Below are 16,637 nucleotides of genomic sequence, written 5' to 3'. Positions count from 1 at the left end.
CATGTGTGAGTTTCATCTTTCCTCTTGTAAAGTCAAGTTACTAAACCATTGCAGATTTTATATAGAGAGCTGTGACAGCCAATGAGGAGCCTGTCTGACATGACAGTGGACAGCACACCATCCAACGGCGTGGTAGGTTCTAAAGACTTCCTGTAGTCCAAGAACCTGATACAGTCCTGTACATGTTCAAAGGAGAATTAGCTTGTCTAGAGACTAAACACCCAGACAGTGTGTGTGTGTGTGTGTGTGTGTGTGTGTGTGTGTGTGTGTGTGTGTGTGTGTGTGTGTGTCTTACGTTTGTAGTTAATTCTGGTGATGGTGTCTCTATTGAGCATGCGGTTGAGGAAGGCGTTGGAGTTTTCAGAGAGCTGAGAGATGACAAAGAGGGAGGAGGATCAAATATTCATCACATTTCACAATTTAATGGACACACACACGCACACAGACACACACACATGCACGCACACACACGCACACAGACACACACACATGCACACACACACACGCACGCACGCACGCACGCACGCGCGCGCGCGCGCGCACGCACGCACGCACGCACACACGCACACGCACACGCACACACACACGCACACACACACACACACACACACACACACATCCAATACAGTAAAACACAAGCAGCTAGTTTTTTCCCACCCTTGCAATCTAGATAATGACAATCCAAAATCCGCAACAGGGAGGTTCTACTTTGAATCCATCATACGTTATACAATCAGTGAGTTAAACTACTTCACAGATACATTCGTTACGTGTGCTGGGTTCAGACTAAACAATATTTCTGTCTGATGGAGTGCTTAGAATAGATTAAAGTCATAAAATCTTGCTCTGACTTCACAAACGCATGGCTGACTAAAGCAGGGGTGTCCAACATGAGGCCCGTGGGCCAAAAGTGGTCCTCCAGAGGGTCCAATCCGACCCTCGAAGTGTAAAAATTCCAGAGAAGACATTAACTGCAGATTGTAAATTAGTAAAACTATAAATTGAAAATAATTTCTAGACCATTACAAGTTGTTTTGATCAGAAAGTAAAATACCAGATTGTTCTTTTGTCATTTTGTGTCTCATTTTTGTAATATTTTTGTCTTGTTTTTGTTGCTTTTTTGTCTGACTTTTGTCATTTGTCTCATGCTTTTGTCATTTAGTTTCTCATTTTTGTTGTTTTGTGTTTCCTGTTTGTCTCGCTTGTGTTGTAAGTCGACTTTTTTGGTTGCTTTGTTTCTCGCTTTTGTCATTTTTGGTCTCGTTATTGTCATATGTCCATTTCTTTGTCACTTTGTAACTTTTTTGTCTAATTTTTTTGTCTCTTTTTTGTTTTGTTTCATGTCGTTTGTTTCATTTTTGGTCGTTTTGTGTCTCATTTTGTTGCTTTGTGTCTGATTTTTGGAATATTTTGTCTCGTTTTTGTTGTTTTTTTTCTGACTTTTGTCATTTTGATCATAAAGTAAAATCCTCTATCATTCAGGTCCAGATAGCTGTGACTAAATGTTGTGCTCCTTTGTAGACACTCTGTGATCTGGAAGTTGTAATATGGAAACGATAAACTGAAATTGAATTTATTTTTCTTCAGAAATTTCAGGTTGCTCATAACATTTTGTTAAAAAAAAAAAAAAAAAATTAAATGTGAACATTTTCAGAACGTACTTTTTTTCACTAAAACAAAGGAAACATCAGGAGTTGTGGTTATTTATAGGTTATAAAGCTGTGATTTTACTGGTCTGGTCCATTTGAGATCAAATTGGACTGAATGCGGCCCCTGAACTAAAATAAGTTTGACACCTCTGGACTAAAGGTTGATTGTCATAACCAATAACCACTGACTAATTACCAGAAACCTGAATATAACCAAACTTTTTTTTTTAATTAAAATAAAATTCTCATCCTATTGGTTGCCCTCCACTAATTTTCAGCCCCACTGCCTACATCTTTCTGATCAGACTTTTCTTAGTGCAGATATTGAATAGTCTGAGCCCAGCATTAATCCCTTCTTGTCTCTTCCACCCCCAGTAGGACATGCAGACCTTTATAAAGATGGAGACCACAGCGACGCCATGAGGACTCTTAGCTGCCTCGGTGTAGTTGGTGTACAGATCCTGGTTGTAATGGATCAGCTGGACCTGAAAGAGAGACACAATGATGTAGAGCGTTTCAGGTTAAACTAGAGCAATTCCAGCAAAAACTGCAACTCCAGGATTTTGTTCTCAGGATCGTTTCACTCAATAAAGACTAAGTCAAAAAGCTGAAACACAGTTTATTGAAAAGACATTTGTACAGCAGCTTGCTGCATTTTCTACCGTCCAGCTTTGGGAAATCTTTGAACATTTTTTGGTGGAAAAAAGAAATGTTAAAAATGTTTCTTAAGAACATTCACATAAAAATGTACCAAAATCCAGCGAATTTCACTGGATTTTGGTTGATTTTTATGTGAATGTTCTTAAAGAAAATATCCGAAGTTTTACTGATATATATGGAATCACTTTAGATATTTTTGGGATTTTTTTGGAAGATTTTTACTAATTTTTGAAAATATTTACAAGAATTTTCTTGCCAAATTTGGGGGATTATTTTTAAAATAAAACTTTTAATGGAAACTTTTAAGGAATTATTGAAATTTTCTTCTTGAAGGTTTTGCAAATTTTCAGAAATTTGGGGAATTTTTTGCCGAATTTTTGGATTGTTTTCAGACAAGGAAACAATATTTTTTGGTGCCCGTAAATGAAGACAACAGGAGGGTTAAATAAATGTTGCCTTTTAACCAGCCCCTCCAGCCTCCAACCTTCTTTTCACCCATCTTCCTATCTCCTATCTGGGTTGTTAAAAGAAGAACAAGGTACCTCAGGTAACCTTCTACTTTGCTATCATTCCAGTTGCTCTTCCCAAGAAATTCCAGGTCTCTCTCAGACCAGATCACTAATGTCAGGCCTCCATAGTGTCTGGAGTCAATCCCAGGTCTCCACCCAGTTGGATGTGTCTGGAAAAACTTTAAATGTATGTGTGATGTCTGATGTTCGACTGGTTCTACCCTGAGGGCCTTCTGGATGTCTGAGCTCCAGCCATTCTATAACGGAAATTAATTTTGACCGCCTGCATTCACGATGCCATTCTTTTGATCACTAGCTGTAACTCATTACCATCGGTGAAGGCTGAACGTAGACTGAAGTCAAGGCAAGAGTTGCGCCTTCAGGCTGAGCTTCCACTTCAACATGAAAGCCTAGTACAGCCCCTGCTTTACTGCAGCTTCAACGACAGATTCCAAGGTCTTCACATGTCTCCTGGGCTCTGAGAGAATCAGATCTGACCAGGGACCTCAGTGGGACCAGGTCTAGGTCACACTCGGCCTAATTGGGTCACTCTGCCGTGACGCCGGTGTTCTCGTGTTTTGGACGGGTGTTTTCAGGTCAATTCAGAGTGGATTTTGGCTTTTGAAATTTAATTCATGCATGTTCAGGTTCACCCAGGATTTTCACAGGGTTGTAACATCCATCATCCTGCTATTTTGTAGTAGAGTGCTGGCCTCAGACATTTTTCATCACAGGGATGTTGGAGCTGTAAATGGACTGCACTCACAGCGCTCTGACTTTCATTCACCCATTCACACTCAGTCACACCGAGGCTCTGGCCTGGCCATCAGGACACGTGGCCAGATGGAGCCAGTAATCAAACCACCAACTCTGTGATTACTGTCATGAACTACTCACTGTACCTCTTGAGCTACAGCCACCCAAATCCAAAATTAACCCAGAATGTTTAGCCCCATTTTCCAGAGTCCCCTGTTAGCACGCTTCATAAATTCAGGCTTGTCGTCTTGTAGCCACAGCTCTTCAGCCGGAAAGTTGTGGTTCTCTTGCTCTGCCCAGTGACTCAGTCGGTGAGATTACTTCTCCCTCCACAACATCTCAGACAGAAGCACAATCACAAACTCAATTTGCATAGCAAGACTGAGAACTCAGAAGTCTACAGCTCCCTTTTAAAATCTCAGCATGTCTCCCTGGACAGCGCGGATTTACAAAACAAATGTAATATTGTGATCACTGTCTGGTTAGACAGAAAAGCTCAGGGACTCTCCACGGAGCACCGAACCGCACGGAAACAAAAAAACATTAGCTTTTACAATTTTGGCAACTAGGTTTGAATTCCCTTCAAGATGGATTACAAGCTCAGGGATGAGCTTGTAATCCACCTTGAAGGGAACAGAACTGCCACATCTGAAAAAAGTTTACCTCTAAAAGAGAGATAACTCTATCACAATAACTTCCTGTGTGAGCCTCTTGGGTGTGTGACTTTTGCTGTTTGAAGTGCGTATTTGTACGTCGGCTCCATTTTTAATAATTTAACTCATTCATCAAACAAACAGTCAAACTGGATCTCATTTTCCTTCATCAGATGGGATCATTTTCTGTATTTCTCAGGTTCAGCTTTTAGTTTCAAACTGACAATCCCACTTGAGAATTAGTCTTAATGTCTCTGGGTCCTGAAAAATAATAATAAACTGATAAACAGCTGCATTAACAGTGGATCTGTGACTCCTCAGAGCAGAGTTTAAAGCTGTGACGACTCCAGAAAGGAGTTTAGTTTTCTGTGTGTTTCAGCTGAATGTTAATTTGATCTGAAGGGCTGCATAATGGGACTGCTTCTGCTGATGTTTTTGTGTTTGTTTTAAAGCCTCGTAGTTCCAGAAATGTTTATCTCAGATGTTTTTAAGATGGAGAAGGTTCAGTTTAATGGACGGTTAATACCCTTTAAAGGAGATGAGATGATATCATTGTGCATTGTTTGTCTGTGTGTTGCCATGAGTTCTCTGCTCTCGTATCGACCTACCTCTCCAGGAAAGCCTTGCCCATTCAGGAGGTGCTCTGACCCGTGAGAGTCTTCGCTCCCGAAGTGGAGGCGGATCTCCTCCAGCCGGTAGCTGTAACCCAGCGGGCCCCCAGAGATGTTCACCAGGTGGGCTTTATCCGGTCGCAAGGACACGTGCTTCCCTGTGTTGTACATGGTCCCGCCCATCTACAGAGAAACAGACAGAGAGGGGTGTTAATGATATAAACACAAACTCAGACTTTGTAACCGTGCATTGCCAGCGCACACCAGAGTGGAAAAATAACCGATCAACCAAGATCAACACAAGGAGCCTATGTGATTTCAACTGTTGTATATTTCAAGAAAGAAACTGCTCTGTTTGATCAGAGTGCACAAATAACTAGTAGTATCTAGCAATCTGAACACAGAACTGGATTTTAACCCTCCTGTTGTCTTCATTTACGGGCACCAAAAAATATTGTTTCCTTGTCTGAAAAAAAAAATCCAAAAATTCAGCAAAAAAATTCCCCAAATATCTGAAAATTTGCAAAACCTTCAGGAAGAAAATTCCAATAATTCCTCAAAAGTTTCCCTTAAAAGTTCTATTTAAAAAAAAAAAATCACCCAAATTTGGCAAGAAAAGTCTTGTAAATATTTTCAAAAAATTAGTAAAAATGTTCCAAAAAATCCTAAAAATATCTAAAGTAATTCCATATATATCAGTAAAATTTGTAATATTTTCTTTAAGAACATTCACATAAAACTCAACCAAAATCAAGTGAAATTCGCTGGATTTTGGTTGATTTTTTTTGTGAATGTTCTTAAGAAACATTTTTAACATTTCTTTTTTCCCACCAAAAAATGTTTAAAGATTCCTCAAAAATGTTGCAAATGTGGACATCAGAAGTTTCACTGTGAAAACATATATTTTTTCCACATTTTCAAACTTTAAAAACGAGTCAGTTTTGACCCGCAGGACGACACGAGGGTTAATAAGGTGGTGGATTGTTTTTGTGCAGAAACTGGTCAGGAGGAAACACTAGCAGTCAAACCGTTTGACTGTTAAATCCACGCCAGCAGCTGCTTTACTTAACTTAGCACAACACTGGAAGACGGGCAGCGCTAGCAGCAGGCATGCCTCCGTCTGAAGGGATAATTCAACTGAGCAGCTTCTCTAAAATTCATTAATTTACCAGTAACACCTCATTAGAGCTGCTGGCTGTTATTGCTGCTAAATGGATATTGCGATGGTTTGTCAGGCCCTGTGATAAATGCTTCGGTGTAATCAGGCTAACATAAGTTTTAGTGTGTTTCTTGGTGACGGCTCACGGAGGCAGCAGAGTGATGGCTTTAGACGGAAAATGAATTATGTTGTCACACTTGAAATAATACCGAGAAAACAATCACACAGCTGCATGACTCTCTGTTCTTGATCCCCTGTAGCTGATTAATAATTCTAATTAAGGCCTGTATTGACGGTTTGATATGAGCGTGTTTTTGCCTGCATGCAGTGCAGTTATTTTACACTTTTGCCTTTTATCCATTGTCTTCCGTCTATCGGTAAACTGCCACAATCTCACACATGCCAACATTAATAATACAATAAGAAGAATGATAGCAGCTGCAGGAGAACAGGTTTTTTACTCTGTGTATGCCAACATTAATATAGGTTTCTGCTATCAAATCGAAGATAGCTTCAAGTAAAACCCAGAGGACACATCTAAAGCTACGTATAAGATGAGTTTATTACTGTAACACAGGAGACACATCTACACACTGAAATGAAGCTGCCAGAGCTAAATTTATTGCAATAAAATATCAGGAAATACAGCAAAGGTATCAGTCACATCCTCAGCTCAATCCAAGCCACTTGAGTCGTACGCCATCCACTAAATAAAAGGTTTTTAGCCATGCTGGCTGGAAGTCGGTCCACCACTTTGCTACAGGCTGAAACAATCCAACAACCATTAGATGGATTGCTGTGAATTTCCTTCATTGTCCCAATGAATCATATTTAACTCGGGTGATCTCCAGCATCACTTATCCAATGATATAGCTCTCCATTTGCTCCATAAATTGGTTCAGTGGGAAAAACTTTGGTAATCCTTTGACTGCTTGTGCTAGCAGACGTCTAGAGCTGCAAGTGGAGATTTGAAAACTGCAAACTTGCAACTTGCGTGAGTAGTTTTTTCATATTCTTTAATGAAGCAGCACTTGCAATAAAGCATAATAAGATTTTCTACCATGAACATATTTCTAAGTGAAACATATGCTGCTTATGGATTCTTTTACAGTAAGTGACTTAATGAGCCCTTGTTATTTTTAACATGGGTAATCCCATCGCCCCCAGCTGTAGCAGCACCATGGCCCAGTTCCTGAACGCTACTAGCTTTGTCTACGGGCAAAATGCTGAATGGAACCAGTAATTTGTGTCGGGATGTGTGACAGGGTTTGCTGGGACTTCTTTAATTTTAATGCTTTTTTATGGAGGCTTCAGTGAGCCGACTTTCTCAGCTTAATTATGGAACAAGAGGATCGTTCTGCTTCGCCTGTTCACTCCGTATATTAATGTTATGTTATGCTGAGTTATATAACCAGAGCGAGCAGCGATGTATGCTGCATGCACGACAAAATAGTGCCACTGGTTGGTCGGTTCTGTGTATATCTCTTCATATACTGTAAATGACAGAAGTATTAATTAGGCTCATAAAACTGTCTGTTTAATTCAGATAATATGCAAAGAGCCCATTAACTTATTTTGAGTTTTCTATGGTCTTCTTGAAGTGTGAATAAGAAAGAATATGTTAATGAAATCTATTTATTTATTCAGCAGTTCTGTGTAAAGCTGAGCTCTAATGGGCCCTGGCTTGAGTAACAGCCAACCAAATAAGACACAGTATTTCCCACTTTCTTGTCCTCCCTCACCTCCAGTCTCTACTGTCTTCCTGTCAGATCAGGTCTCATAGGGAGGCGTTCAGGGACCACGTTCACCCCGGATGAACTCTGTGCTTCTGCCTCCTGTCCTCCTCCCTCCCCTCCAGTTACAGCTTGACAGAAATTAACATAATTCGCTGCTACTCATCATTACAGTGGCTCCTTTGTGTATGGTTGCCAATCAGTGACAGAGAGTAATAGAACAAAGAACAAAAGGTGGTTGAATCAAGGGATCTGGCAGAGAGATGCAAACAGCAAAGGTTTGACAACAAAAGGTAAGAGGGAGGTCTGACAGACAGTAATACATGACAAGAGACAAAAGAACTGTGGATAACCGTTGGAAATGGAATGCAGGAGTGACACATGAAATTAGACAGTATCTGAAGCGAAAGGTGTGCTATTTTCTTTATCAACTGGTTATTTCCAGGACACAATTCTATAAAGATCTTTTAACCTTCGTGTCGTCCTGCGGGTCAAATTAACCCGTTTTAAAGTTGGAAAATCTGGAAAAAAATATATTTTCACAGTGAAACTTCCACATTTTCAACATTTTTGGGAAATCTCTGAACATTTTTTGGTGGAAAAAAAAGAAATGTTGAAAATGTTTCTTAAGAACATTCACAAAAAAATCAACCAAAATTTCGCTGGATTTTGGTTGATTTTTAAGTGAATGTTCTTAAAGAAAATATTAGAAGTTTCACTGATATATATGTAATCACTTTAGATATTTTTCTGGGAAATGAGGACAACAGGAGGGTTAATACTTTGGTTTAGTGAAATAGCATCGAATTTCTGATGAAATCGAAGCAGAAAATGGATCTAAATAACACATCCTTCCAAACCAAACCAATGAAAGACTATTTTATCCTCCTTCTCCCCTGCCTACCACTGCAGCTGTATAAACCTCTCCAGGCCTCGGAATATTCTATCACAGAAAACCGTGGATGTCACTATAGATGCAAATCCCATATTATTCTGTACAAGGCTGAGTGTATCTTCAGAGTGATCCCTAACTGTGTCTCCGTCTGCATCCCTTTGCATTCATTCAAGGGTAGCTGTCCTTGTGTCTTGCTTTTGTCCCGTGACCGAGAACAAATTCCTGTCTTTTTTTTACCGTGTACGGCAAATAAAGTGATTCTGTTTGCGTGGCTTAAAACCGCTTTCCTGTTGCTTACGTGGCCCCAGAGCTGTATGTTGTCAGCTCCTCACAACGCCTCTGGCAGCACATAAACCATTAATGCTCTTTACCCGCATGCCAGCCATATTCATCATACATATTATATGACATTGCAGCATTCACATATTCATTACTGCTGTTTGTATATAATAAATGAGGAGAAAGCACTCAGCCTCAGTTTAATTGTGACATGCCACTGCTGGGGTACTATGAAATTAAACAATTACTCACCAGCCTGGAATCTATTCACAGCATAATCCTAAAAGAAAGGCTCAACATTATTTTAAAAGAGGCGAAGGATTTAGAATCTAAAAACGAATGGATGATTTTCACTCTTCCAGTCAACAGGTTTGGTTACAGAAACCACAGAGACTAAGCACTTTCCTTTCACATGCTGTCCCACAGTACAGATACTTGGACCTTACGCAGGAACATTTGCACATTCTAATCTTAAATGTCTCCTGGTTTATTTTTTCTAAGAGGCTTGATCGTTTTAGTGGTCTAAGTTTTTTGCTTCTTTCCAGCTGAACAACATCTTATTTGTTCAATAGCAAGTGCATGTTTTCATCATCAACATTTGCTAAATAGAAGATGCCTGTACTGGAACAAGACTGGAAATGATGCAAAAATTCAACAGGCACCATTTCGTTAAAGATTAGAGCGGGTCGTATATTCACTGAGGAATCCTTTTAACCCTCGTGTCGTCCTGCGGGTCAAATTGACCCGTTTTAAAGTTTGAAAATGTGGAAAAAAATATAGATTTTCACAGTGAAACTTCTGATGTCCACATTTTCAACATTTTTGGGAAATCTTTGAACATTTTTTGGTGAGAAAAAAGAAATGTTAAAAATGTTTCTTAAGAACATTCACAAAAAATTCAACCAAAATCCAGCGAAATTCGCTGGATTTTGGTTGATTTTATTGTGAATGTTCTTAAAGAAAGAAGTTTTACTGATATATATATATGTAATCACTTTCGATATTTTTAGGATTTTTTTGGAAGAGTTTTGCTCATTTTTTGAAAATATTTACAAGAATTTTCTTGCCAAATTTGGGGATTTAAAAAAAATTTTTTAAGGGAAACTTTTAAGGAATTATTGGAATTTTCTTCCAGAAGGTTTTGCAAATTTTCAAAAAATTTGGGGAATTTTTTTCTGATTTTTTTGATTTTTTCAGACAAGGAAACAATGTTTTTGGTGCCCATAAATGAGGACAACAGGAGGGTTAATCTTACTGTTATTAAAATGGGGGCAGGCGGGCATTAGTTGTGCTTCATTTCTGTTGTTTCAAAGTGACATCCGAGTGGCAGTAGGTTGAACAGGTCATTCCAGATGTGCCTCTACCCAGCCACACTTTCCAGCTCCTCCTGGGATCCTGAGGCGTTCCAAGGCCACATGAGATATGTAATCCCTCCAGCAAGTTCTTGGTCTACCCCGGCATCTCCCCATGCCTTGAAAACCTCCAAAGGAAGTCACCCAGGCGTCCTAATCAGATGCTCGAACCACCTCAACTGGCTCCTTTCGACATGTCCAAACTCCTCACCCCATCTCTAAGAATGAGCTCAGCCACCCAACAGCAATCCGTAACTGATCGAGTTGCAACTGAGAATTTCCAGAACATATTCAAAAACGTCCATGTCACTGACTTATTATCATAAGAATGTTTACTGTATTTTCTCAGATAAAAACTATTAGTCTCTGGGAGCTGACATGAACAAACGACAGCCAGGTCCCAATTACAGATTGGGGAAAAAACGAGTGGATAAAGTCTTCCTAAGGCTTTATTAATTCAACAATATAATGCTTTTTCCAACACTTCGTTGATTAAAACCGGCACAATGGCGCCGTTTGATTCATTAGTGCTGAGCCACTCTGTTTTGTCGCCCTTTAATCCCATCCGGCTGTTGTTTCATATGGTTTGCCCTCAAATGTTTCACAATAAAAGCCTTGTTTATAAATGAAGGATTTCTGTACACTGAAACGCTAAAGGGCTTTTAATATGAAGCGTGTGGTTCAAAATGAGGTTTCGTATTAATATATGACCAATTATACTTATCAAACTGAGGGAATTAGAAATGAAAGCCTGCCTCTAATATAAGACTAATTAAGGCCTGGAACCTTCTGCAGCTGAGAAAAAGAAAAGGCTTTTCGCAGCTCTTCCTAATTGACACTTTTGATTTGATGGAAGTAAAAATGTCAGTTTTTGTTGGACTTTTGTATCTCAAACTGGTCTGTTGATGTGGACAAAGTGGCGTACTGTATTTCAACACTTCAAAGGTGTCTCTGATCTACCAAGCTCAAGGTTCTTCAGTTTAGCCTCACAGTTGTGGAGCTGTTGCTGAATTTCGGGATGTTTTGCTGGTTGGAAATTTTTCTAAAAAATTGCCTAGGGCTTACGGGATTAATATTAATTAGGAGTAAGGAACAGCTCCTAACAAATATAGGGGTATATCACTCCAAACTCCAGGGCTTCTAAATTGTTTTTTTCCATGAGTGTTTCACAGAACATTTTAGCAATAAAATAAGAGACCTGAGACCTGCATGAAATCAGCAGTAGCAGCTGCTGGAAATGGATGTTGTTCCAGCAGTATTTTGCTGAGTGCAGTGATAGCAAGCTGCTATTAAAAATGTAGTTGCTCTTTATTGATGAACTTGGACTATCTCAGCTGTTTGTTGGAATAATTAAGCAAACAAACGGCACGACACGGAGCTCATAACTGGCAGTATACAAAGAACATCACTTACATAAAGCTGGTTTCACGGCTAATGCTGGATTTCCAGGTAAAACTGACGCTGTCTGTAGTATTACCCAATTAAATATTTACATACATACGATATACGTAACAAGGGAGTCCATTAATCCAGCTATTTTAATCTAACCCATCAGTTTCCTTAGTTTTCAATAGGTTTAACCCCCGTGTTGTCCTGTGGGTCAAAATTGATCTGGTTTAAAGTTTGAAAATGTGGGGAAAAAAAATTCACAGTGAAACTTCTGATGTCCACATTTTCAACATTTTTGGGAAATTTTTTAACATTAAATCCAGCAAAATTCGCTGGATTTTGGTTGATTTTTATGTGAATGTTCTTTAAGAAAATATCAGAAGTTTTACTGATATATATGGAATCACTTTAGATATTTTTAGGACTTTTTAAAAAGATTTTTACTTATTTTTTGAAAATATTTACAAGAATTTTCTTGCCAAATATGGGGGACTTTTTAAAAAAAAATAAAATAAAACTTTTAAGGGAAACTTTTAAGGAATTATTGGAATTTTCTTCCTGAAGGTTTTGCAAATTTTCAGAAATTTGAGGAATGTTCTTGCTGAATTTTGGGATATTTTTCAGACAAGGAAACAATATTTTTTGGTGCCTGTAAATGAAGACAACAGGAGGGTTAATCCAGCTATTTTAATCTAACCTATTTCCTTAGCTTTCAAGAGGTTTAACTCAGCTCTTTGTTTCTAAAACAAGCAGCTTTGTGAGAAGTTTTTCGGAGAGAAAATTCTGTTCTGTTTTAGGAATTTAAAATAATTATAACTCTTTTAAGTCGAGGTCAACGTTTAAAAATTCTGATCTGCAAATTTGTCGATTTGTGAGTGAAAGAAGCTGTTGGTTCTGTAATTGTTTTCTCAATTCTCTTCTTTTCCCTTATTTCATTTTTTTCTTTGAATGATATCCTCCGTATCACGCTGCTTAAAAAATGCAGGGACTTTTTTGGATAATTTACCAGCGTGAAAGAACATTATGCTTTACCCTTCAGTTTGGCATGACGTACAGAACTAATATTATAATACTGATGAGTCACTGCTGCTAGGGAGAAAAACCAGTGAGGGGAGGCGTGTGACAGTGGCTGGGATTTCCATATGCTTTGTCATTACTGCTGGAAAGAAAACGCAGCTCCGTAGTTGTTGAATTTACCAGATTTTGACCCAGGATTTAAAAGTGAACTCACTTAAGCTGTGGATTGTGTTTTCAGTAACAGCATGGGAGTCAAAGTTTATGTTCACGTGTTTAGATTTTTAATTTTTGCAAGTGAATACATTTTAATTTTGTCAAATTGTTGTTGTGCTCTGATATAATTATGTGGAGATTTTAATGCCAATCCAAGCTGCAGAGCTGCTCCGTCTGTGAGTCACACAACTTTGTCCATTTCAAAAATAAATTAGGCATTTACTCTCTGAGCCAGGATTGCCGAAAAAGCTCTTCCCACTTTTTAATTCTGCTAAAGTGAAACCAAAACTTTCAGGTTCAGTTCCAGAAGTCAGAAAACTTAATTTGAAATCCCAGGGACATTTGCAACTATGCTAATATAAAATTGAAAACACGAAAACACTGCTTTCTGGAAGGATTCAGCAGTCACCATTTCCCAGAAGCCTCGGACATTCGTGGGCCAAACATCATGGATCAACAGAAGAGGAGAGTTTGAGAGAGTCGAGGGGCCCCGGAAAGCTTAGACATGCCTGTAATACCGGCAGGAATGGATGGCGGACACGTTTTAAAACAGCAGAGATTAAAGAAAAAGTGTTTCATGGCTACTTGGACACGTTGTGATGCCATACAGACCTAACCTGTTCATGGGAGCTTCAGCTTTTCTTTGGTCACAAAACTATTAACCATCACAGGTGTTTGGGTTTCTAATAGCAACTGCTGGTGATGGTTTTTATACAATAATGGAAAGTAAACACCAGTAACCAGCTTAAATTTTTTTCACAAACTGCAATGAAAGAAAGCATTTTTAGACAGTAAAGTGTAAGCACTGAGCTACAGAAGCTAGCCCAGACGCGATGCCAGGACATTGGCTCTTTTTAGTGGGTTGTCTGATAGTGTTGACCTCTGAGGAAAGAGCTGACAAAATGCTGAAAAGAGCTGGAAAGTCCAAAATGGACTTAGTTACAGTGTTGCACCACTTTAATTTAACCTCCTGCCTCCGAGAACTTTTAAAACTCTTTATATTAGTGAGAACCAGTGGCTTGGGGAGGGGTGAATACCTGAATGCAGAAAAATAGACAGAATTAGGAATATTATGGTGACTAGGAGGCTCTAGCTGAGGAGCATGTTAGTTCACCAGTTCATCGGCTGCATCTGCATCACAGATTACATTACAGAAGACGTGTTGATTAATTTTAATCTGGCACCTTCTAGTGTGACCAGGGTTGTGTTCGAAGAGCCACAAAAAGTAATCCTTAGGTCTTTTCCTGAAAACCTTTCTTTGATTGAAAGTGTCAAGGAAAGGTTTGAGGAACAATTCATGAACTGCACTTCCACTGAGCTATATAATGTCAACATGACACATGTTGTTGACGTAGATCTGCTGCTTTCAATGCACACATTGACTCATAGGATGGCATTATGTAGCTTCTTTTATAAATGGTGAACAGTACATCCTATGATAAAGCAGGCACTGGGGCCACTATCTTTGGCTGCCACGTAGATACTTCAAGGTCATCTGACTTGGTTAGAAACCTTCCTGAGCAAAGAAAAAACAGGTTTATGTTTTTCCACTGTGGAAAAAGGCAGGCTACCAGTATACCTGTACAGGCCAGGACCACTTGTGGATTTGCTTTAACCCTCGTGTTGTCTTTGGGTCTAAAATGACCCGGCTGCTGTGTTTAATAGCACAGAAAAACATCTAAATGACCTTTTTTCAACCTTTTTTCGATGATTTTTCCTAAGTGACAGTCTTATTATGGTTGTAGGTTTTGCGCTTTGTGGATGGGAGAAATTTTGTAGTTGAGTTTTGTAGTTTTCAACTGCATTGGACAAGTATACAGTACATTGTTGTTTCCCTACAAAAAATGCACATTTCCGGTACTTTCTTAAACATAGAGGTACTATCTCTTACTAAACAAATAATGTTTACACCTATACAGTACCTTTACCAGCAATAATAATGATAATAAACCTCTACTTTAGTAAAGAAAACAGTCATAACGTGTGATGTAATGAAAACGAGGGGTGTCCACTGATTAAATCCAGTCTTTCTGTCCTCTGAAGAGCAAAAAACCCAGATATTCACAAAGTGTGTGATGCATGACAGGTTGGTTCTTCATGTAAAATAGATTTTGGGTTGAAAATTCAATTAAGCTGCTTTATTTTAGAGGCTCAGGGGTGTCAAACTCATTTTAGTTCAAGTTCCATATTCAGCCCAATTTGATCTCAAGTGGGCCAGACCAGTAAAATCACAGCACAAAAACATGTAAATGTTCACATTTACAGAATTATCTTTTTACAAAACATTATGAACAACCTGACAATTCTTAAGTAAAATGAATTCAATTTCAACAACATTATTCCTCATTTACACATTAGTGTGAGTGTCTACAAAGGTACAAAACATTTAGTCTCAGGTATCTGGAACTCAGCGATGAAGTATTTTATTTTATGATGAAAACGACAAAAATCAGACAAAAAAAGCAACAAAAAAAGACAAAAAATTACAAAAATGAGACACAAAATGACAAAAAACAAGACAAACAAGATGAAACAAAACAAAAAAGAGACCAAAAATTAGACAAAAAACTTATGAAGCGACAAAAAAACTGACAACTGACATAACGGAGACAAAAAATGACAAATGTCAGAAACAAAACAACAAAAAATAGACAAACAACGAATAAAGCAAAACACAAAATGACAAGAAAAAGACAAAAAACACAAGCGAGACAAAAAAGGAAACACAAAATGACAAAAACTATGAAAAAAACAAAAACTGAGACAAACGACAAAGACAAAAACAACAAAACCGAGACAAAATATTACAAAAATGAGGCTCAAAATGACAAAAGATCAATCTAGTATTTTACTTTATGATCAAACCAACTTTTCATGATGAAGATTTAAAAAAAAAAAAAATATATATATATAGTTTTACTAATTTACAATCTGTAGGTAACGTCTTCTCTGTTTTTTTTTTTTACACTTTGAGGGCCGGATTGGACCCTCTGGAGGGCCGCTTTTGGCCCACGGGCGTCATGTTGGACACCCCTGTTTTAGAGCTCAGTGGATGCGGGTCACAAGGGAAGTGTTCAGGACGTTAAGACAACATGAGGGTGAAGTGCTTGAGGATTATATTTGTGTGTTGTTTCCTTCTTACACTGTGTTGTGTTTCTTTCATATCTTGCCTCTGTCTCATGTAAAACACTTTGTGTTGCCTTGTTATGGCAAGATGCTACACAAATAAGTCTGCCTTGCCTGACAAAAAACCTCATCAGGAAACCTTTGAATGGTACAAGAGGTCTTCAGTGCTAGTTCATTTCATGTGAGAACAAATCTGTACATATGAAAGGATTCTTGTATGAGCCTCAAATGGGAGAAAAAAGTAGCAGCTTTAATAAAGAACAGACAGATGAAAGCTATATTGGTGAAACAGCTAAATAAACACACGGCTCATTTCATTTTCTGAAGGTTGCTGCTTTTCACAATAATTCTGAAAGCTCTGAAGTTCCAGCGGAGGAGCAGCTGCTGGTGCAGATGAGCTGCACACAAGCAAAGATCTCAAGTGATTTCCACATCTTTTAGCTAAACTGCATTAGATGATGGGGATGTTGCACAGCAGGTGGGATTTAGCAATTTCATGAGGGAGCCTCCTGCGCTGGATTGATGAAAACAAATCAAACATACTCTGAGTAATTGAGTACAAACAGGTTAACGCTGTTTGATGTGTGGTCCTCGAAAACTAAACCAGCGTGAGGCAAATCTTCAAAGGTTTCTTTC

General features: G+C 38.6%; 1 protein-coding gene across 4 annotated transcripts in view; it reads right to left on the bottom strand.

Annotated features, from left to right (window-relative positions):
* Positions 1 to 16,637, bottom strand: part of LOC111563870 (carbonic anhydrase-related protein 10-like) — a 202,830-nt gene that overhangs the window by 65,169 nt on the left and 121,024 nt on the right. For all 4 annotated transcript variants that reach the window (XM_055005116.1, XM_055005117.1, XM_055005118.1 and 1 more), the window contains exons 4-6: positions 4,836 to 5,021; positions 2,039 to 2,134; positions 296 to 368 (exon numbers count right to left, since the gene is read on the bottom strand). In XM_055005116.1, the coding sequence (XP_054861091.1) occupies positions 296 to 368; positions 2,039 to 2,134; positions 4,836 to 5,021 (355 nt within the window). The remainder of the gene's footprint in view (positions 1 to 295; positions 369 to 2,038; positions 2,135 to 4,835; positions 5,022 to 16,637) is intronic.

The sequence above is a fragment of the Amphiprion ocellaris genome, chromosome 19, assembly GCF_022539595.1.
Source record: "Amphiprion ocellaris isolate individual 3 ecotype Okinawa chromosome 19, ASM2253959v1, whole genome shotgun sequence".
NCBI classification, from domain to species: Eukaryota; Metazoa; Chordata; class Actinopteri; family Pomacentridae; genus Amphiprion; species Amphiprion ocellaris.
This window is presented reverse-complemented; position numbering and strand designations above follow the sequence as displayed.